Source organism: Patella vulgata, chromosome 6, assembly GCF_932274485.2.
Source record: "Patella vulgata chromosome 6, xgPatVulg1.2, whole genome shotgun sequence".
Classification (NCBI taxonomy): Eukaryota; Metazoa; Mollusca; class Gastropoda; family Patellidae; genus Patella; species Patella vulgata.
Window position 1 is genome coordinate 59,407,110 of NC_065884.2, and position 20,312 is coordinate 59,427,421.

Below are 20,312 nucleotides of genomic sequence, written 5' to 3' on the forward strand. Positions count from 1 at the left end.
TATCTATAGAGTGTCTGATTTATACAAAACTATGCCTAGTGTCTTCCATCAGTGGTGTAAACAAACAATATCTCTTGTAAAAACATGCATTTGGAAGCAGATTTATCAAGCCAGATGTTTGTTAGGGATGTAATTGTCTGTCCGTAACTTAGTGAAACATCAGGGATAGTATGCCAGGCAATATAATTTACCACAAACCAATGATTATTCTGATAAATAAACCATGATGTAGGGAGGCTTATCAGTCCAATCAAAATATATTTGCATAATACAGTGTATGCTTTCCTTCTTGTAGAATAGGGTAATGGTTGTGTTATGTTGTCAAACAGTTACTTGGGTCTGGTCACTAGTATGGTCAAACAAATGTATTTCTTAGGACTCAAGACTTCTAATTATTTATGAGCCAATTAAAATTAATTATTTGTTTCTAATCAATAATTTTGTAAAAAGACTAGGCAGACTTATTGTTTAATAGCTGAGTTGTGTAGGATGTAATCAATATTATTTGATCATGTGGAACACAAACCTTTTAACATAACCTGATCATATTGAATGACTTGGATCGGACCTTGGTGTGACCTTATTGAACATTTGAACAGGCATAGTATATATTCACTGAAAAAATTATAAGTTTGGGGTTTAAAACTTCATAGAAACCAGGGTATTGTATGCTGTGACCATCTTCATTATCTGTCATGAAGCAAAAAAGTAGGATTGCAAACCCCATTTCATTTTATTTTATGAGTTTCAAACAAGCCCTGGGGTCACAATGGCTAAGTGGATAAGACGCTGGCTGGCTAGCCTGGACGTCGGGTGTTCTATCCCTGCATTGGCTGAGAAAGTTTATCCAGATTTTCCAGCATGGTTCCCCCTTTGTCAGTGATAAGGGCCTGCAAATACCTGTGACCATTAAAGATACATTAGTTAAGAGGTAAGTATGCCTATTGCAAATCTTTCTATAGGCTTCAAATGTTATAAAAATTATTAATTAGGCCTTTATTTACATAACAAGCCCAAAATCAACTCTGTAGACCATCGGATAGCTTGGATATAGCTTTAAATCATTAAATTGCTGACCAAGCTAACAGTTACTGTTAATCACTGACGTTACGCCCGGAGACTGCCGATGAAAGGACTGACAATCGAGGGTACTGTAGGCATTGAGAATGTTACTTGATAATTGAGAATACATGTATGTGGGTGGAGTTATCGTTTGTCAATCAAACGATCTGCAATTCTCGGAGACGGTGTGGAAACAGTTGATGCCTATTTTTAGTCCAAACTTCCAGCAGTGATAACTTTGTTAAGAATAAAATAATTCGACTGAAATTTTCATTATTATTTTTTTTATATCATCTATTTTTGAACTGTTACATCAAGAATGGCCAACTCTTTATTATAATCTTAACTAATGTATATATAATTAATTTATTAGGGTTTTCTTATTTTGGTTTGTGAAAAAAAATTTTGTGAATAGATCAGGGTAGTTTGACCTGTTTGCCGTTGCTTTAATCAGGGCCTGGTTTAGATGAAGACAGGTCCTGGGCTACTCCACTTGTGAGGCTCCTCCCAATTGCCCACCCTCACAACTAGAGGAAGATGAAAGTATGTTGAGCAAAGCTGGGTATGTTGACATATGTTTAAGACAACTAGTGCATGTAAGAAAGACTAATAATTACTGTGCAAAAAATACTATACACCTTGGCCTGAGGCCCCTTTGATCTTTAGGCCCTAGGTTTCAACCTGCCTAGCCTATAGGGAAATCTGACATTGGCTTTAATATTTCAATCGACATATTTATGTCATTGTAGTCTGTGAGATAAAAATATAGCTTTTAGTGATAATTGCATTATGGAGAATAAATGGTTAATTTTGCGGAAGAACCACATGAATTCTGATGTAAATATAATTGCAGGAAATGTTTTAAGAATGTTTGATTTTATAAGATTGAACCAAGAATAATATTTGTCTAATAAAATAATGATAGGGATACTTAAAATTGTTAGAAATGATTTTTATTATATTTTGCTTCGAGCAATCATTTTGTCAAGAAAAGCTAAGATATTGGAGATTAATAAAAGTTTTATGGATGAAATAGAAAAAACTATAGATGGTTATGCAATATTTTTACCCAATGATTACAGTAGGTTTGGTTCTTTTGATTGGTCCTTTTATTGCCATTTATTAATGATTTGAAGACGAAACAAAACAGTTAGCTATCACTCTATAACTTAATTGGGATGAATACTCTCATATACAGATTCTGTATGGTATATTAGTAAGTATTGTAAACCTAACCAGTTCAGTAAGTAATATTTTTATATGCCCACATTTTCATATCAGACCATATCTTCCTGGATTGTGACCCCTGATTGAACATCACGTTTTTTGTTTTAAGCCTGTTAGATCAAAAATATGTACTATGATTGAACATCACGTTTTTATATACCCACATTTTGTGGACACTCTACAGGTCACAATTTTTATCCGATTTCAACGAGATTTGAAATGTAAGCCAAAGATCTTGGTTCCTTTCGATATTCGCGTAACCTCCTGAATTATGGACCCTGATTGTATGAAAAATCACGTTTTTTTAGGTTGTGGACCCTATGGAGGTCACATTTTTATTTAAAAATCCGTTTGAATATATCACCATTACACGGTTGAGTTTGAATTTTTTAAAAATCTAACCAAAACTGCCGAACAAAATGGACGCCTTTCTTCGCAAATAGTGTGAGCATCTGATATATCAAGGTTGTGGATGCTCTAGAGGTCAGAATTTTGATCCGATTTTGATGAAACTTGAAATGCATGTTTATAACCCAAAGATATTGGTTCCTTTCGATATTTGCGCATATCGGATCGTAACTTTCTGAATTATGGCCCTTGAATTTTTTAAAAATCTAACCAAAACTGCCGAACAAAATGGACGCCTTTCTTCGCAAATAGTGTGAGCATCTGATATATCAAGGTTGTGGATGCTCTAGAGGTCAGAATTTTGATCCGATTTTGATGAAACTTGAAATGCATGTTTGTAACCCAAAGATATTGGTTCCTTTCGATATTTGCGCATATCGGATCGTAACTTTCTGAATTATGGCCCTTGATTGTACAAAATCTCGAGGTCACAATTTTTATCCGATTTAAAAAAAAGCGTGTGAATATATCAGTGTAACACACACTAAGATCTTGGTTCCTTTTGATATTCGTGCATATCCGAACGTAACTTCCTGGATTATGGCCCCTGATTGTTAGAAAAATCACATTTTTAGCTTGCAGATTCTCTAGAGGTCACAATTTTTTCCGATTTTATAACTCCTTTAAACATATCACCATTCCACCATAATGAAAGTTGAATTCGAATTTCGGGAAAAAGGAAATGACACTGCCCAACAAAATGACCGCTCTTTGTATGCAAATTGTGTAAAAGTATGTAATACGTAGGTTGTGGACCCTCTAGAGGTCACAATTTTGATCCGATTTTGATGAAACTTGAAACGTATGTTCATAACCCAAAGATCTTGGTTCCTGTCGATATTCGCGCATATCGGACCATATCTTCCTGGATTATGGCCCCTGATTGTACAAAAAATCACATTATTTTTTTAGCTAGTTCTCTGTCCATCTCTTGCAAAATGTCGGTGTATCTTGCATGGCAGCTGCTTGTTTGTTTTAAGATTGTTCTCTATCCATGTCATGCAAATTTTGGGCTATTTTGCCTGGCAACTGCTGGTTTTTATTGTAGTAAAAGGCAAACAATCCTGATATGTTAGATCAAAAATATGTACTATGTTAGATCAAAAATATGTACTATGTAATTAAGTAAATCTGAGTACATGAAGAATGGGCTAGTTTGTATGAAAAAGATGGTTGAATTCTTATAAGTATACTTATAACAAATGTAAACTATAAATGGCCATAACTTGAGTTAGAACTGACAGATTCTTTCAACAGAATTGTTCTTAATAAAAGTTGACCCATGACTTCTAAGTATAATAAAATTAAATGTTTGGCTGTCCTTATAGACAGTTTGTAGGCCAATTGAGTTAGAACTGACAGATTCTTTCAACAGAATTGTTTGAGTGTTCTTTTTTTTTTTTTTTTTTTTGTGATCTTCAAGTATCTTGACAGATGTCTGGATAACTTTAAAAGTGTTTAACTCCGTCCCTACGATAATTTATGGTTGTAGAGGTATTGATATGAAAATGAATGTATATATATATATATATACACACACACAGGGTTGATTTTTTATATATATATATATATATATGTATACGGAAAGAAACCCAATATTATGCTACGAGTGCTTTCAGTAATATAATTATAATAATAATAGGGTTCTTATAGTGCTAAACTCCAAACAATAAAGTCTGCTCAAAGTGCACACAAAATCAATTCTAAGTTACTTTAGAGTTTGTTTTTAATATTTAGAAAACAGAAATGTCTTTAATTTATAATTAAATATTGAAAGTAATGGAATGATTAATGGAGAATGTGTATTAAAGGTATGACGATGTTCCGATGGAACTGAAAGTGCTAGCTGCAGATTAATGTGTTTATTTTTCTAGACATTTTAATTTTCCTATATAGAAGCTAAGAGCAGGCCATTAATTATATTTTATTCACATATATGTGTCAAAACATTGAAAATGGCAGATATTAATGTTGCATAAACTGAATTGCATTATAGTACAGATGTGATGCCTAGTCAGTTTTGCACTTCACTTTTGGCTGATTTATTGACAGACTTTTGAAGGACGGACTTAAAAGATTGTGTACAAAATCTGCAATAAACTGATGAAAATCAAGATTTTACTGGCAAAAATCTTCAATTTAATAGTGAACAGAGTAAAAGTAAAGTTATGCCATAAATCAAAATTTTTACTTGCCTTAGGCATTCTGAACTATAGTTAGAGTACCCGTTGTCTTCAGCTAATTGTGCTTTCGAAAATTATGTGACATGTTTATTTTATTCAGCAGAAGAGGACAGTCAGCCAAAAATAGGATTTTGGAATTTTATGCAATTACATGTATGGTTTTAATAACATTGCAAACATTTTGATGAGATTCTTAACATGGGGATCATTACTATAAATAAGATGCAATTTTGTTGGAATAGTGTTTATTCATGTGCACCAGATGAGAAAACTTACAACGATTTCAAAATTAAAATGTCAACCTTTCTTTCACATTTACTGTGATTCTTCATTGGTATTAAAATGCATTATTTGTACATTGAAATTCAGAGCGCAATCGCATCACAGGTAAGAGTCAACAGACTTGCTTACCACCATACTTGTTGTTATGTGATACCTTTATTTCTTGTAATTGACATTCATAAGACGTTAAAATATAATTTCATTGTCACATCAGTCACCTTAATTAGGTAGAATATCAGTGGCATCTGTATGTATATTGAATTTGCCAGCTTCTGATAGTTTCATTATGTCAAACACAATAACTTTACTTTTAATGAGTCAATTTTGATAAGGAATATACCTTCATTGACCTACTTCATTCTGATTGTTTTATTGGGTGTCAGTTAAATCTGCAAATCAAATTCTATAACCATTCTCTAAATTATTAGAAAAATTAATAAAGGTGTTGGAAGTATATCTGGATAAACATTATTTCCTCTTTGGTGTAAATGGGTACATAAAATAGTGCACAAAATAAGTAAAAGGTGCCAATTTTGCCTGGACCAGTTTGTAATACTACGTCCGATGTGACGTCACACATAGAACCTAGTTGGGGCTGATGTGCAGTTAAAAGACAATTCTTTTCACTTCTATATGTGAATATTTAATTAGTTTACTGTGATCTGATTGGTTGATACCAAAAACTATGAATATGTATTCATAATGATAAGCCTTTTAATGAAGTCTTGATACCAATTTCACACATTTTGTTACCCAACTTCAATCTGATTGTAGTTGGTAAATATGTGTCCATCTTGCATTCAGTGTATTCTATCCTTCCTCCGCTAGTTCAGTTTATTTTATTAAACTCATATTGTTATCTCCCCATCATGTCCCAAACACCATATGTTGGACACACTATATAGCCCTGTTGGAGTGGACATGCTTTTCATTCATTTCATTATGTTCTAACTGATAAATCTTGTGAACTTGATACCACAGGAAATAATAGCGTTGTGAAAAGGGGTTATTCATTGTGAATTAGCATTGTGGAACAGAATATTTTTGAATGCTATCTGCTGGTGGTGGTCATATATGGTCAATTTTGTATATGAGTAAGCTATTTTTATTATATTTTTTTTTAAAAATCTACTTTCTTGTTTAACTGTATTTTATATTTCTTTTCAGATCTTGATGACCTTCCTATTATTCACCCACCAAAACGTCGACGCTTACAGAAATTGTCTGTTAATGGTCAGATGATGCAAGAAACTATAATCAGTTCAAAACTGGATTCCGATAGGATACGCTTGGAGCTGCCTCTTCACAATTGGCTGGAGAATAAATACCGCTCAAAAGCAGAATTGCGGTGTGGCGATGTGGAAAAAAGTAAGAAGAGTGATAATGAAGAAGATAAGACTTACAAAAATAATGAAACACAAGCATTGTCACCTAGCAATCAGCAAGATTCCCAGAAGCAGAAGGATGTTGAAGACCACCCTGAAAGTACTCAAACCCCTGGAATGGAACCTATTGATGCAGTTTATGAAACAAACAAGATCCAGGATGAAGAATGTGACTCCATGAATCTACAAATTGATGAAGACAATGATACAGAAAGTGCTTTTACTGAGGCAGAAGAATCAAAGAACAAAGAGTCTGAGACAAATGATGTGAAAGGACCACCTACGCCTCCACCACAGAATCTGACAGAAGTGCCTCAGCCTAAGAAACTTATGGAATTAGCAGCTTCTGTTGTCGCATGTTTAAAGTATGTATAAAAATATATTGTTCAATTTGGGGGAATGGGAGAGGTGGGAGGGGAGGGCTGAGTCATCTAATTTTGTGCTCTTTATTTTTTTATGATCCTTCATTGTTGTGCTTTGGTTCTAAGGATTATATGTTACAAGCAGTAGGGTTGGAGGTTTACGCTCATGGGTTCGCCCATCTGTGGAGCTCATCATATATATAAATATTAACCTCCAACCCTACTGCTTGTAACAGTTTAATATCTTATTTTTATGTATCAAAGCTGGCATAGTTTTCTGTGATATCATAGACATAATATTTATAGTTGACTACATAAAACTAAACATGTCCATATATATATATATATATATATATATATATATATATATATATATATATATATATGTAGTCAATTTGCCAACTGCAAACATGTTACAATATATTATATAATGTGTTAACAATTGTTTTTTAGGCTTTCCAGATTCACATAAGTCAATATTTGAAATCAGTTTATTAATAGCCTCTTCTTTTCTAGAAATGCAGCTACAGTAACTGATCAGAAACTGCAAGAAAGACCAACCAATTCAGAAACTACTAAACCAGAGGAAGCAAAAGAAGCCAGAGCACCTTTGAATCTATCTGTTAAGAAGAACCCCTCAGGTGAGTTTAACCCTGTAGTAAGGTTTGAACAAATTTTTGAACATGTTCAGGATCATCTACAATTTTTATTTATGTTTATCAAACATGATATCACTAGTTTTTAAGGATATAAATGGCTACTCGGTTAACCTGCCATGGTTCGGTTGCACAGGTGAACCAGTTAAAAATATTACTAACCGATATTCTTAATCACATGAAGCATGGTAAGTTAATGTCTTTAAATTCCTGTGCTGACTTTTATATACTGTATGTTATTAGAACTCACTGTCAAGCATGATATAGATTCAACTGATTGACAAATGAATAATTTTACAGCATTTATTAACCATGTTCTATAAAAAAAGTCTCAAAAGGAAATAAAACAGTTTGATTTGATGAAATAATATTAAAATAGACAGGATAGTGAAATTGTTTATATCACTCAAGCCCGATGCCATGTGCTGATTGGGTCAAAGTTGACGACACCTAGGTTACTGATGTGTCTTTTCACTGCCACTGACCGCTGAACACTGATTCTTTTAAATTGACTGCCAATATTGTTTTCAAATACAAGATGTTAATTCAGAATAGGGACTATTACACTTGCACAAACATAAAATCTTCAACCATTATGACTATGTTTTCCATATGATATAAGTCAGTCGGTTTCCGATCCAAAGCCAGGGGTCTACAAATATAAAAATTCATTGGTTGAGTCATCCACGCGGCATTGGATGAGTCGTGTGCATGGCATTGATTATGTTATGAATATGAATAGTATTCATAGTGAATATAATGAAGTGTACTGAATGATGCTTTATCGTGGTATCTGCGTGGTTGTACTATATCAAACACTATGACAATCACGCAGATACCACGATAAAGCATCATTCAGTACACTTCATTATATTCACTATGAATACTATTCATAGTGTTTGATATAGTATTTCACACCATATCATTGTGTCTTTAAATGGCTTTCGTCTTTTAATTTGTTAGTTAGTTTATTGTTACCCATATGTATATAACCTGTTTGCTTGTAGATGAGATTTAAGGTACTTTCCTGTTGATTTAGATATAAACTGGAACAGATGATTTCGTTCCCCATATTTAGCGAAAAACAAATGAAATTGGGTTTAACATTCTGCTCCTTTGCAACAACTGGATTAACAACTGCCACACTGGGTTTATATCAATTTTTTTTTTCCTGAATTCGGTGTCTTCTTTCAGTTTAATTGTTAAAGATTTCCAAAACAAAAATTTGAAAAGGAAGCTGGTGCCACCGCTATAGCTCGTTACTGGCTTTCTTAATTAATATATTATATGGAAAATATAATCATAAATGTTGAAAGATTTTGTGTTGGTGCAAATGTAATAGTCGCTACTCTGAATAGTGTTAATATGTTGTATTTTGGTAACAATCGACAGTCAATTGAAAGGAATCAGAAAATATATTCATAACGGTTGAAGATTTTATGTTTAGTCCCTATTCTGAATTGTGTTAATAATCTCTTGTATTTTGAGAACAACTGGCGGTTGTTCGCGGCCAATTAACAGGACTAGGGTTGCCTTCCTTTGTCCAACCTCTTGAGTTTTTTTCTGGGTTCTCTGGTTTCCTCTCATAGCTAAAGATGCCCTGTGTCCATACAAATTATCTAAATAATGTTAGTCCCGAAATTACATAGTGTCGAATGGACATTTCTCTTTCTCCCCCTTGTTTTGCTAATTGAATAGTTCTAAATTGTTTTCTTCAGTGCACTAACATTGATCTTTCCTGTAAACACAGTTGACATAGACTTGAATAATACAATGTTTGGGAAATACTCCCATTTTTTATGCTTTACATTTCTGGATTGCTTCCCTTGTTGTGAGTTTGTTTAATTTGAGTGAAGCAGAACTTATTTTAAGGTTTCTTTGGTAAAGCACTGTTTCTAGTGTTTTGGGATTCTGTGAAAATTTCCAGAATTTGATTTCCGGTAACACAATATCATGCTTACACTTTTATAACCAAACAATAACAGAATTAAAATATTTATGATTATAACCTTGTGTCAGTATCATTAACAGTCCAAAGAAACCGCCAAAGTCAATCCAAAGGCAAAAGAGCCTTCACTGTCACCTGCACCTGACGATGTTCTGCTGTGTAATTTTTGTGCTTTAGGTGGTGGTGGGAATACATTAACTATACAAAACTTTTGAAAAAGGAATTGAAAGTGATCGATGATCATAATGATAGCTAAGTTTCCACATACGATCTTGCCAGATTCACATGGCTACAAAGTATTTTTACACCTCATATGGTGACTTAACAGCACACAATATTTGTACCATGATTTTTAATTTGAACATTGAAATGTTTTTGTGTAATGTAAGCATAGCCCGATTTGTAATGGCACTTAATTAATTTTCTGTCTATCTCTGGGCATCAGGTGCTATATCCCAAAGAGCTGTCTTCATTACCCGGTTGGTGCAGAAAGTAGGAAATTAAATGCAATGAAATGGGATTTATCATTAAACCCCATTTCTATTCATTTCACATTAAGAACAGCATTCCAAACAGTGGTCATTTAGTCTTTAATTAGTAACTTGGCAAAGAGTATTTCATTTATTTAATGCAGATTTTTTGGACACATCAACTCGACAGAAACCAAAACCTAAGGTGCAGTTGGTAATGAAATGGGATTTATCATTAAACCCCATTTCAATTCATTTCACATTAAGAACAGCATTCCAAACAGTGGTCATTTAGTCTTTAATTAGTAACTTGGCAAAGAGTATTTCTTTTATTTAATGCAGATTGTTTGGACACATCAACTCGACAAAAACCAAAACCTAAGGTGCAGTTGGTACTGCCTCAAAAGATAACCACAACCAGTAATCACTCTAAAGGAGCATCTCCAAATCTTTTAGAAACAACAAAGATTGCAGTCAACTCAGTTATAGTTAGTGATGCCAATGAACTACCCAATGCTGTAGAAAATCCACAAAAGATAGAAGAGAATGCTAAAATAAAGTCACATGCTCTTGACCTATGCACAACACAGACAATGGTGGTCGTAGAAGCACAGTCAAAAGATAGCACGATTACTACCCAAACAGAAACCACAAGTCATGAAGTGGACATTCAGCAGACATCCACTGCAGTTAGTTCTGAACACTTAGATAGTGAACGTTTTCCAGCAGCCGACAGATCTTCAGTACCTAACACATCAGAGTTAAATACTAGTGATTTGGATGAAGCTTTCCATCAACAAATCATACAGTTGCGTGAATTAGAGAGGCTTGCTAAGAAGAAGGAACTTGAACATGCACAACTCTTAGCCAGGAGCAGAAAAACTATTGAAAACATAATGAAGATGAAACTGGCAAAGAAAAGAGCAGAAGCTATGAAAATTTCTACAGATGAGCTACCTGAAAAGAGTGTCTTACCTTCATTGACATCTGCAACATCAACTAATGCCTCAATAACAGAATTAAAATTTGAAGATACCGGCGATGTCTTTACAAAATTATCTTCTAGTCCCACACCACCAGGTGTAATAGAAACTTCTTTGTCTTCAAGCACTCAAAGTACTTCAGCAAGTATACCCGCAACAGTGAATGCTTTGGACCTTTCTAAATCAGCACCCCAAAATAGGAAGGGCATTGTGGCACAGATAAGCCAAGCACTTCTCAAATTTCCCAAGAAAGATGCTCCATTGGCACAAGCAAATCTTCAACCAGCTCATCAGAATAAGAAAAGTTCAGTGCCCAATCTTGAAGCTTTTTCTTTGCCAAAAGATGCTAGTGCACTATGTCCATTCAGACCAAGAACAAGCGCCATAACTGAATCACCAGCTGGCCCTGCTAAAACAAATGTAGAATTGCCCCAGGAGGCTCATAGTCAACCCCCTTTTCAACCTGCAGGTAGCTTGATTGTACCTGCCCTAGATGAAGCCAATAAACAGAAACAAAAAGATTCAAATTCAAATGTATACAATTATTCAGGAATAAATCGACAAAACCACCCAGTTATCAGTGCCTTAATGTATAGAACAAGTTCACAAATAATAAGCACACAAGGGCCTGTAAAACCTGTTGAAATGCCTGTTTCAACGGATCGTAAAAGAAAGGGCAGCAAGGCACAAGACATCATTGACCTCACAATTGAATCAGTTGAAAGGGATAGATTAGTGCATATGAAGAATTTTAATCTGTCTAACACAAAAAGGGAAGACCGAGAACTAACAGCCTGTCGAGAATTGACACCATTGCCACCCAAGCGTCAAAAAACAGACAAGATACTAGACCCTTTTGATGATACTGTTAGTGCTAGACAGAAAGAAGATGCTCAAAGGAAGTTAGTACCTTACTCTAGCCATGGTTTTCAGAATACTGTTAGACCAGGATTGTCTGTAGCATCCAATATGCCTAATCCAGGATTCCACCAACAGAGACGATTCCCTGCTCAAACTCAAAATCATCATGAAATGGCTAAATACCAACAGTCTACAGCACCACAAGTTGTAGCTCCAGTACCACTTCATAAAACTCCTCAAGTACCTGTGAGTCAGAGAAGCTCTCCTTTGCAACCATATCCTGTACGGTCCTTGCCAGTCACATCCATGCAACAAGTTCCTGTTCAGTATCAACAACATGCTCCTCCAATGTATCCATTGTTTCAAGTGGTACAAAATCAAGACCCTGTTGCTCAGCAACAACTTGAACCTGGTCAAATAGTCAGAGACAAGAATCATCAAGCCTGGACAGCTCACCCTCCCTTGATACATCACTATCCTCAACAAGTGCCCTCACATCCAATGGCTCCTCGCCAAATCCTCCCTAATCAAGCTATGGCAAATCAAGCAATGAATATAGGAAAGAGAAGGATAACACCAAAAGAGATTCCAAGATTAATATCTGACCAACAATCAGTAATGGGACCCCATAATCCACAGCAGAAGCAGGCTCAACAACATAACCTCCGAGTTGTACCCATCTCAGAACAAAATAATCTTGCTTATCAAACAACACAGATGTATCAAAATTCTCAGTATAGACCTCCTTTCAGTCAAACAGCGACTCCAATGATGCCTGAAATGATGCCAGTTTATCGGGTAGGTATTGTTTTAAACAATCTGATTAAACAGATACAAATTTGTTGCATTTATTTTTTATTTAGATTTTGTTTTATTTCCATGACAACAAGTTCTGGAACAGTTTTCAATAAGCCCTGTTCTATTTGATATTAAGGATTAGTAGTTGAAATGATATGTTTTGTCAAGCTTTTCCCTAGCTGTGCACAGAATACTTAATGTTTGAAAAAAACACCTTGTCAAAGTTCACATATATCCCCATAACATGTGACCTCCCATGCCCTCTGGTCTGATGTTCATAAAGTGGAGGTCGATGAAAGTGTAAATCAGATTGCCTTTTAAATGTTTTTTTGTTCATTAACCAAAATTTTATATATTATTTTTCTGAAAATATAATATTATCTTTATAGGAAAATTATTATTTATTTTGTTTATCAATAGAATCAAAGACTACTCCATAATCAGAGGCTGGCACCTCCTGGTGCTTGTATTGTTTGTGGTAAACAATCATCGTTTGTATGCTCTGGGTGTAGGAAGGTGTGGTACTGTAGTGGTCTTTGTCAGGTAAGACTTAGTTTGTACCGCTGAAACTTTGTCAGCGCAAAGTGTTATGTGTATTAAAGTACCAGTACTCAAATTTGAAAATCAGTTCAACTAAAATACCAGGGTTCTCAGTTGAAACTTTGTCAACATAAATTTTTAGGTGTGTTGGAAGTATGCAAATCTCAAAATTTGTTCAGCTAAATCTTTGCACCAGATTTCTCAGTTGAAACTTTGTTAGCTCAGATTCAGATTTATATGTGTGTTCAAATCAGAAAATCTATTCAGCTAAAATTCGTTGCACCAGGGTTCTCAGAAGATCAAGCTAGAAGAATTTTAGTCCTGTCGTTCCAATCTTTTTAAAACAAAATTAGGATTTACCGGTACATTTACTGGTGATATTTGTATTAAAAATAATTTTTGTAATTTCAGAACGAGAATTGGCAACTTCATTCTAGACAGTGTAAACCGTCATGAAAATAACTAGAGAGTTCAGATGGTTCAATTTTCTATCAATCAGTATTAGTAGGTTAATATACCTGGGAAACCTGTTTGTTGACTTGAATTCCCATGGAATCCGGTCACTGATTTAAGAATTCTGGAAGAAGTGATATGTGCTGTTTCCTGGTATGGAAGTAGTCATCTCAGTTGCTATGAATCCTTTAGGACTTTGTTTATTTGAACAAGACACATTTTCTATTGATGAAGGAGAAAATAGTGTGGATAGCTAAATATGTTTACTTGAGTTTTGGGATGGTTTCTCCCAGCCTTTATGCATCAAGATGCCTTACTGTTGCAGTTTTGAAATGGCTCTTGTATAGTAGGATACCTTGGGTGAAGAGCAATGTATACAGTCGTTGGCCAATGAACAAGGTGAATGGATGCAGGAGGTGCTTTTCTTATTTTTGGAGTCGGGCATTTTGAATGTTCTGTAGACATATTTCTTATAGTGTAAAACATTTGAATGACCTTAAAAATTGATAATACTTGGATTAAATAGATCTATAGCGTATTTATAGATCTTTGGTGGATTATATTATATGAACAGCTGTTCATGTGCGTGTGTTTTTTTGAAATAAAATACAGAGACAATATGGACCATGACTTGAAATAACCAAATTATAATTATGATTGACCTTTAATATTAAAAAGGATTACAGAATGTTTCTGCCTTTCTTACAAACATATGTAAAATGGATATCATGGGGAAACTGCAATAGTTGTGTACCTTGATAGTACACTTAGTGGTGGGGATTAGTACAAAATGACAGTGAATTTGCAAGTCTAGTCCCTCCAGGAACAGTTGCCTTGTGTGCTAAACATTTTGTAAAAATTATGTACTTTTAAGTTGCAAACTCCAACAATTTAAACGAAATATGCATAATTTTAGAAAATGGGATTGAGTTATTGAGCAAGGACAATTATTTGGAATGGTGAAAAAAGAAAACAAATTGAAATTGTTGTGTAAAGGACATTAATTTTTTAGTTAATTTTTAATTGTGTACATAGAGATATGGGATACATTTATATTCATTGACTCATGAACAATGCTCAAGGATATTTCTAAAGATTTAAATATGGAACCATTTCAGATAACTGTTGAATATCATCATTTATCAAATTAAAATATCATCGAATGTGCTATATTAAGGTTATTCCTTTCATATCTGCTGAAGTACCATGTCCCTTACTTACAAATGCCTTATAATCTTACAGATAAATTGTAATATTTTTTAGTTAAAATTATAAAATTAAAAGTGCCTTGTATATATGTGCTAAAAGAATATTTACTTCATTTTTTAAATTCTAAATTAATTGTAAACTTTTTATTTTACATAAGATGATTTGGTGGATTTTAGAAAACTCTAAAATGTATAAACTTGTTATAAATTTTAGCGTATGGATTAGACACCCGCAGATGAAATGGCAACCATACATCTCGTTGGGGACATCACCTGAATCGTTGCTTAAAATATACATGTAACTAATTGTTAAATATTGTTATCGTGTTTTTTATAAGGTGATTAATGTTAGCATAAAGTAGAAATTCCATGTATTTAAAGAGGTGATGGTGTTCCTGTTGTTATAGTGTAAATTTTTTATGTTTTGTTATTTTTTTTTTGTTGTTAAAAGTTTATCGTAATTATTGTTATAGTATTTTTGTTTATATATTTTAGTACACACCGTTGATTATTTTGTTCAGTTTTATAATTTAAATTATATATTGAATAATGGGATAACGCCCATGTATCTTTCTGTCTGAAGTTATGTGCAGGTGCTACGATAATGAATCCCTTTTATTTACTGATAAATTTTAAATAAACAAAGTTCTAACTTCAGCTATACTTTAGCTTTAATGATGGGGAAGGGGGTTAGGTGACCCACTGCATTAAATCATAAGGTCTGTCATTGAGTCAAGTGGCGTGGTTTTGATTCCCCGCTTGTATGTGACAAGGGTAAGGTTGCCTGTCCAACCTCTTGGGTTTTTTAGGGTCCCAAAATGACATAGTTTTATTGAGTAGACGTTAAACCCCCTCCCTCTCTCTCTTTCTCTCTCTCTGAAAATTTTTAATTATACAAAGTCACTACCAGTAAGCACAGTTCTTACTTCAGCTAAAGTCCTGCTTTACTGAAATATAAAAATAAATATTGGTATCAAGTTTTGAAGCAAATTTAAAATATCTACTGAATCGTATTGCCATGTAAACAACCATTGATCCACAGAAATGTGAATAATCACTGATTCCATAATTCTGACCCACATATTCTTTAGAATATTGTTGGTGGTATTGCACATAATCTAGCCAATGGAAAGATCTATTCATTTTTTTAAAATGGCAGCCCATACACAATGTACATGTGTATCCACGGCGACATTTGTGTCAACAGATGGGTGTCCACGTATGTTGACTTAAATGCAAGGACCTTCGAGGATATGTTCCGTTGAGATTCGGAACTATAATGAGGCGACTTTCGGTTTAGTAATTTACTGATATGCAATGCAAGCACACCGCATTTATAAATTTATGATTGTACACATTATTAAGTTTGATATTTTGTACTTGGAGAATTGTTAACGTTTTTGTGTCGGTACATTTTCAGCCCCCCAAAATCACGTTTCGCCAATATGCAATGCAAGCACATCGCATTTATAAATTTATGATTGTACACATTATTAAGTTTGATATTTTGTACTTGGAGAATTGTTAACGTTTTTGTGTCGGTACATTTTCAGCCCCCCAAAATCACGTTTCGCCACTAGACAGGCAGTGAAAACGATGGTGAGTTTTTGTTGCGTCTCAGTTAATATCCAAACTTAACTAAACAAATTGTATACTGCCATAAATTGAATATCTGGCAAGTAACGCTTCTCATTAATCATTTGCCCAGCCTACAGGTCACTCATTATACGTGTTCCTGATCTTTCTGCTACATCCAAGTGACTGTCCTACATAATAATATGGTATTATTTTACCTGGACGTTTTAAGGGCATCCTATTTGCAGAGAATAAATTAATTTTTGGGACGAATGATTAACCTAATTGACCAAGAGGGAAGACCTCTGTCATTTTAGGATGTGGAGAAATTCAAAATCAGTAAGGTACGACTCTAGTCCCTTAACTGTAAATGTCGAGATAAAAACATGATTTAGATGGATCTATACAATAAAACAAATCCTTTGAAACATAATTTAAACATTTTTTTGTGGTTGAGGCTATGGAAATAAGTTTATCAAAACTTTCATGACACCAGGTTTAATCATAATGAGTATCACCAACACGTTGTACTGGTGTTCTGTCAGTGTCGAAACCTGTAGAGTGTTTATTATTATATGTAGATTTTTAAATGCCGAGAAGATCATTTCCAGATTGGAAGGCGGTCATCAATGAGCTACGGAGCAAGTACAGATGAAGCTAAAGGCCAGAACACACTTGAACGATTATATTCAGGGTGATTTTATTGTCCGGTTTAAAAAATACATAAAAGGTTAATACAAAAAGGTGTACTCTCAGGTAAAAATAGATCAAAACTGGACGTTACTAATTTCATCTTAGCTTCCAACCACTGAATCTTTAAATTTTGATATATATTAACTGATTTGGTGTGTATCACAATGAAAAAGTACTGGGCGCATTTGTTATTTATTTATATATAATATAATATACCAAGGGTTTTTCAGCTACAACAAATGTGACCAAATCAATCAACAATATATATCGATAGCAATCTATTACTGAGCATCTGGCATGACTTATTTACCCCGTTGATTAGGGGAGAGGGGGTTACCATTTCTTTTCAACAAGGTATATGTATATGTTAAAGATAATCAAAGTTTTTGTCTCTTAATTTAATGACTTGAAAATAAATTTGTAATTTACGAATTCTGTTTCTCTATACTAGGAAATGATTATTGGAAGAGTATTTATTATGTGTGTATTATATTCTGAAATAAATCTACTTTTCTGAAACATTTACAGCTACGAGTGTTAAAAGTGACTTGTTATTGTCTATAACTCTGAATTTTTCTTGAAACACTATTAGCCAGGAGCTTATTGGAACACCCATCTGTACGACCCTGTGGACATATCGAGATGAATATATTTGTATGCCTGCTGTTTTAAACACCCATTGTGTATCTGTGTGAATAGTTTAAATTTATAGCCTATTAAAATGTAATAAAGTCAATTGATGGTACTAATGTATTAACCCGTTGGTATCCTAGATATCGATTTCACTAATGTTAAAATGTTCAGTTTGCCGTTAGCAACATTAAACATTTTAAAATAGCCATTAACCATGAAAGAAACTTTATCACATTTTAGGTCGTGGCCCATAGAAAATGAACCATAAAAGCATACAGATGGAGTTATATATTAAAAATTAATTCTTTAAAGTAGAAATTATTAGTTCATTCTTTACAATATTGGAAAATGCATCAAACATATATATCGAGAACTGTACATATTAAGGAATGGCAACAATCGTATCCATATATTGATTTGTTTCCATTGTTCCAATGACTCTATATTATATAATATTTTGTACCTACAAATATGCAATCAGAAAAGACTACAATTTTATTGTACTTCGGCAACTGGAACCAACTGGTTGTTTGCTCAATTCAGCGTGAGTACATCGACGTCAGTGAAACAGAAAAACAGGTGGTTTAGTAGGTCATGTGATTTTTTTTTCATATCGGCTGCCAAAGTAATCAGACTTTAGAAAATATCAATTTTGTCAATATGTGATAAGCCGTACAGTATTTTTACTTCGAATTTTGCGTTAATTATCTCACAGAGAACTAATTCAAAATAGAAAGCCTCAAAATTCCATGATTGTTCTCTCAGCTAATTCACTTGAGCCTGGGGCTGTTTTTATCTGACGATCATTTGCTGTTTAGCTTTAGGAGAATTATCATAATTAAGTAAAGCTTAAACACAGTGACTCCGCATCAGTAGCGTCGAATTCTGATCACGTGATGGCCCATGTGACCTCTCGGTCTTACAAAATGCGCGTAGATTGTCCCTTTTTAACAAGAAACTCCACGATTACAACTACTTGCCGGAAAAGTAGAACACGAGCAACTAGCAGCGACTGGTTGCAACTGATGGTTTTCCAGTCGCAATAACGCCCGTAGGCCTACAACGACTCAAACTGGCAACTGATCGTATATCCACTCAATTGTGGCCAATTGCTCTCAGTTGCCGGGAAGAATATTGTCTCCAGTTGCCGGGCTTAAAGGACAGCGTTGGTGTCAGCAATATTACATACGTGATAAAACTGGTTAAAGACATTCCAAATATATTATAAACACAGAGATCATTGCTACTGTAGATGCGTAACGAAGATTTGATAAAACCAGAAGTGATGCTAGCAAGCGGAAAACATGAGTAATCCTTACATACTGACTAAGTTGAGAGCGATAATAGATACACGGCCGATTTCCAGGTCACTGATAATTCCTTTGAAGACGAGAAGTTGTAATATTAGACTATGACGGGATATCTATTCATAAAAAAATGACTGTCACGAGATAAGAGAGAGCACGCATTAATAATTCTCTACTTAGCAATTTTTTTTGTTACGCATCTACCGTAGCAATGATCTCTGTGTTAGTATTATATTTGGAATGTGTTTAACCAGTGTTTTCACATGTATAATATTGGCTGAAACCAACATTGCCCTTTAAGTTTTTGTTTTATGATGGAGGTGATTTTGCAGTATAAGATTATTTTCTGTTTACACAATAAGCTTCGGGAATCCAGGAACGATTTAGGTTTATTTAGCTATTAGAAGCGAAGGGTGCCGTGGACGGATTGAGTACGCTTTCTAGAACACCGGAATACAAGTTAAACGTCAACATAGCTGGAAAATGTTCTTGGTACTTTTGTGTATATGTTGGACGCATTCTTCACCCTTCGGCAAGATTGGACCTCGCGCGCGCCGATTGTAATCTGCGCGTATCAAACTGGTGCGCAGATTGTCAACTTTGCGCTGATTACTCTTCAAAGTTTTTAAAGATGAAGGTGTGTCAGGTACGTCCCATGTGGTATCTGTCCTATATCGACTTTGTACTGTAATGATTTTTTTAAGTAATTTTCAAAATCACTGCATAATTAGCGTGTGTGCTAAGAATAAGCATACTCCTCGCAGTGTTTCGTTTGATTAGACCTAATCTCAATCAACACTGCCGTAATGAAAGCACATTTCTGATCAAAAATATGACTGGTCAATAGTCCGATTAACAACCAATACCTAACTGCGTCACAATATCATTTGAGTTTAAACAGAGCTCCAAATATGTTTACATAACGTTACGTCCAATTAACCAGTGAATAGCAGAATATTGAAGAAATACTAATTGTGTGACAAACGAGGCTATCAAAAACGGCTACAATGTAAACAATAGTGTTTGGAGACGAACAATACTTTCACCGTTTTTAATACCTTAAATCACTGTCCATAGTTTTAGGGAAGACCCTAGCTTACTTAGGAGAGATTTGATTGAACGGGAAGAATAGACACACTCCCCCAAAAGCTCAAGTGCCAGAAGTCAATCCAGCAATGGCCAGAGAGGGATTTCTCGGGCCATTGCTTCAGGAATATGAAGAATAAGATCTCATAATCTTCCCCTATTTATATAGGTCAACTGATCACGTGACTAAGT

The 20,312-nt window shown here is 34.4% G+C and overlaps 1 protein-coding gene across 1 annotated transcript in view; it reads left to right on the forward strand.

Annotated features, from left to right (window-relative positions):
• LOC126823740 (uncharacterized) overlaps window positions 1–17,623 on the forward strand; it is a 42,702-nt gene extending 25,079 nt beyond the window's left edge. Inside the window, exons 2-6 of the mRNA XM_050552707.2 lie at window positions 6,330–6,912; window positions 7,426–7,550; window positions 10,326–12,625; window positions 13,046–13,168; window positions 13,577–17,623. Coding sequence (XP_050408664.2) covers window positions 6,330–6,912; window positions 7,426–7,550; window positions 10,326–12,625; window positions 13,046–13,168; window positions 13,577–13,621 — 3,176 coding nt within the window. The 3' untranslated portion in view covers window positions 13,622–17,623. The remainder of the gene's footprint in view (window positions 1–6,329; window positions 6,913–7,425; window positions 7,551–10,325; window positions 12,626–13,045; window positions 13,169–13,576) is intronic.
• Window positions 17,624–20,312: the final 2,689 nt, after the last annotated feature.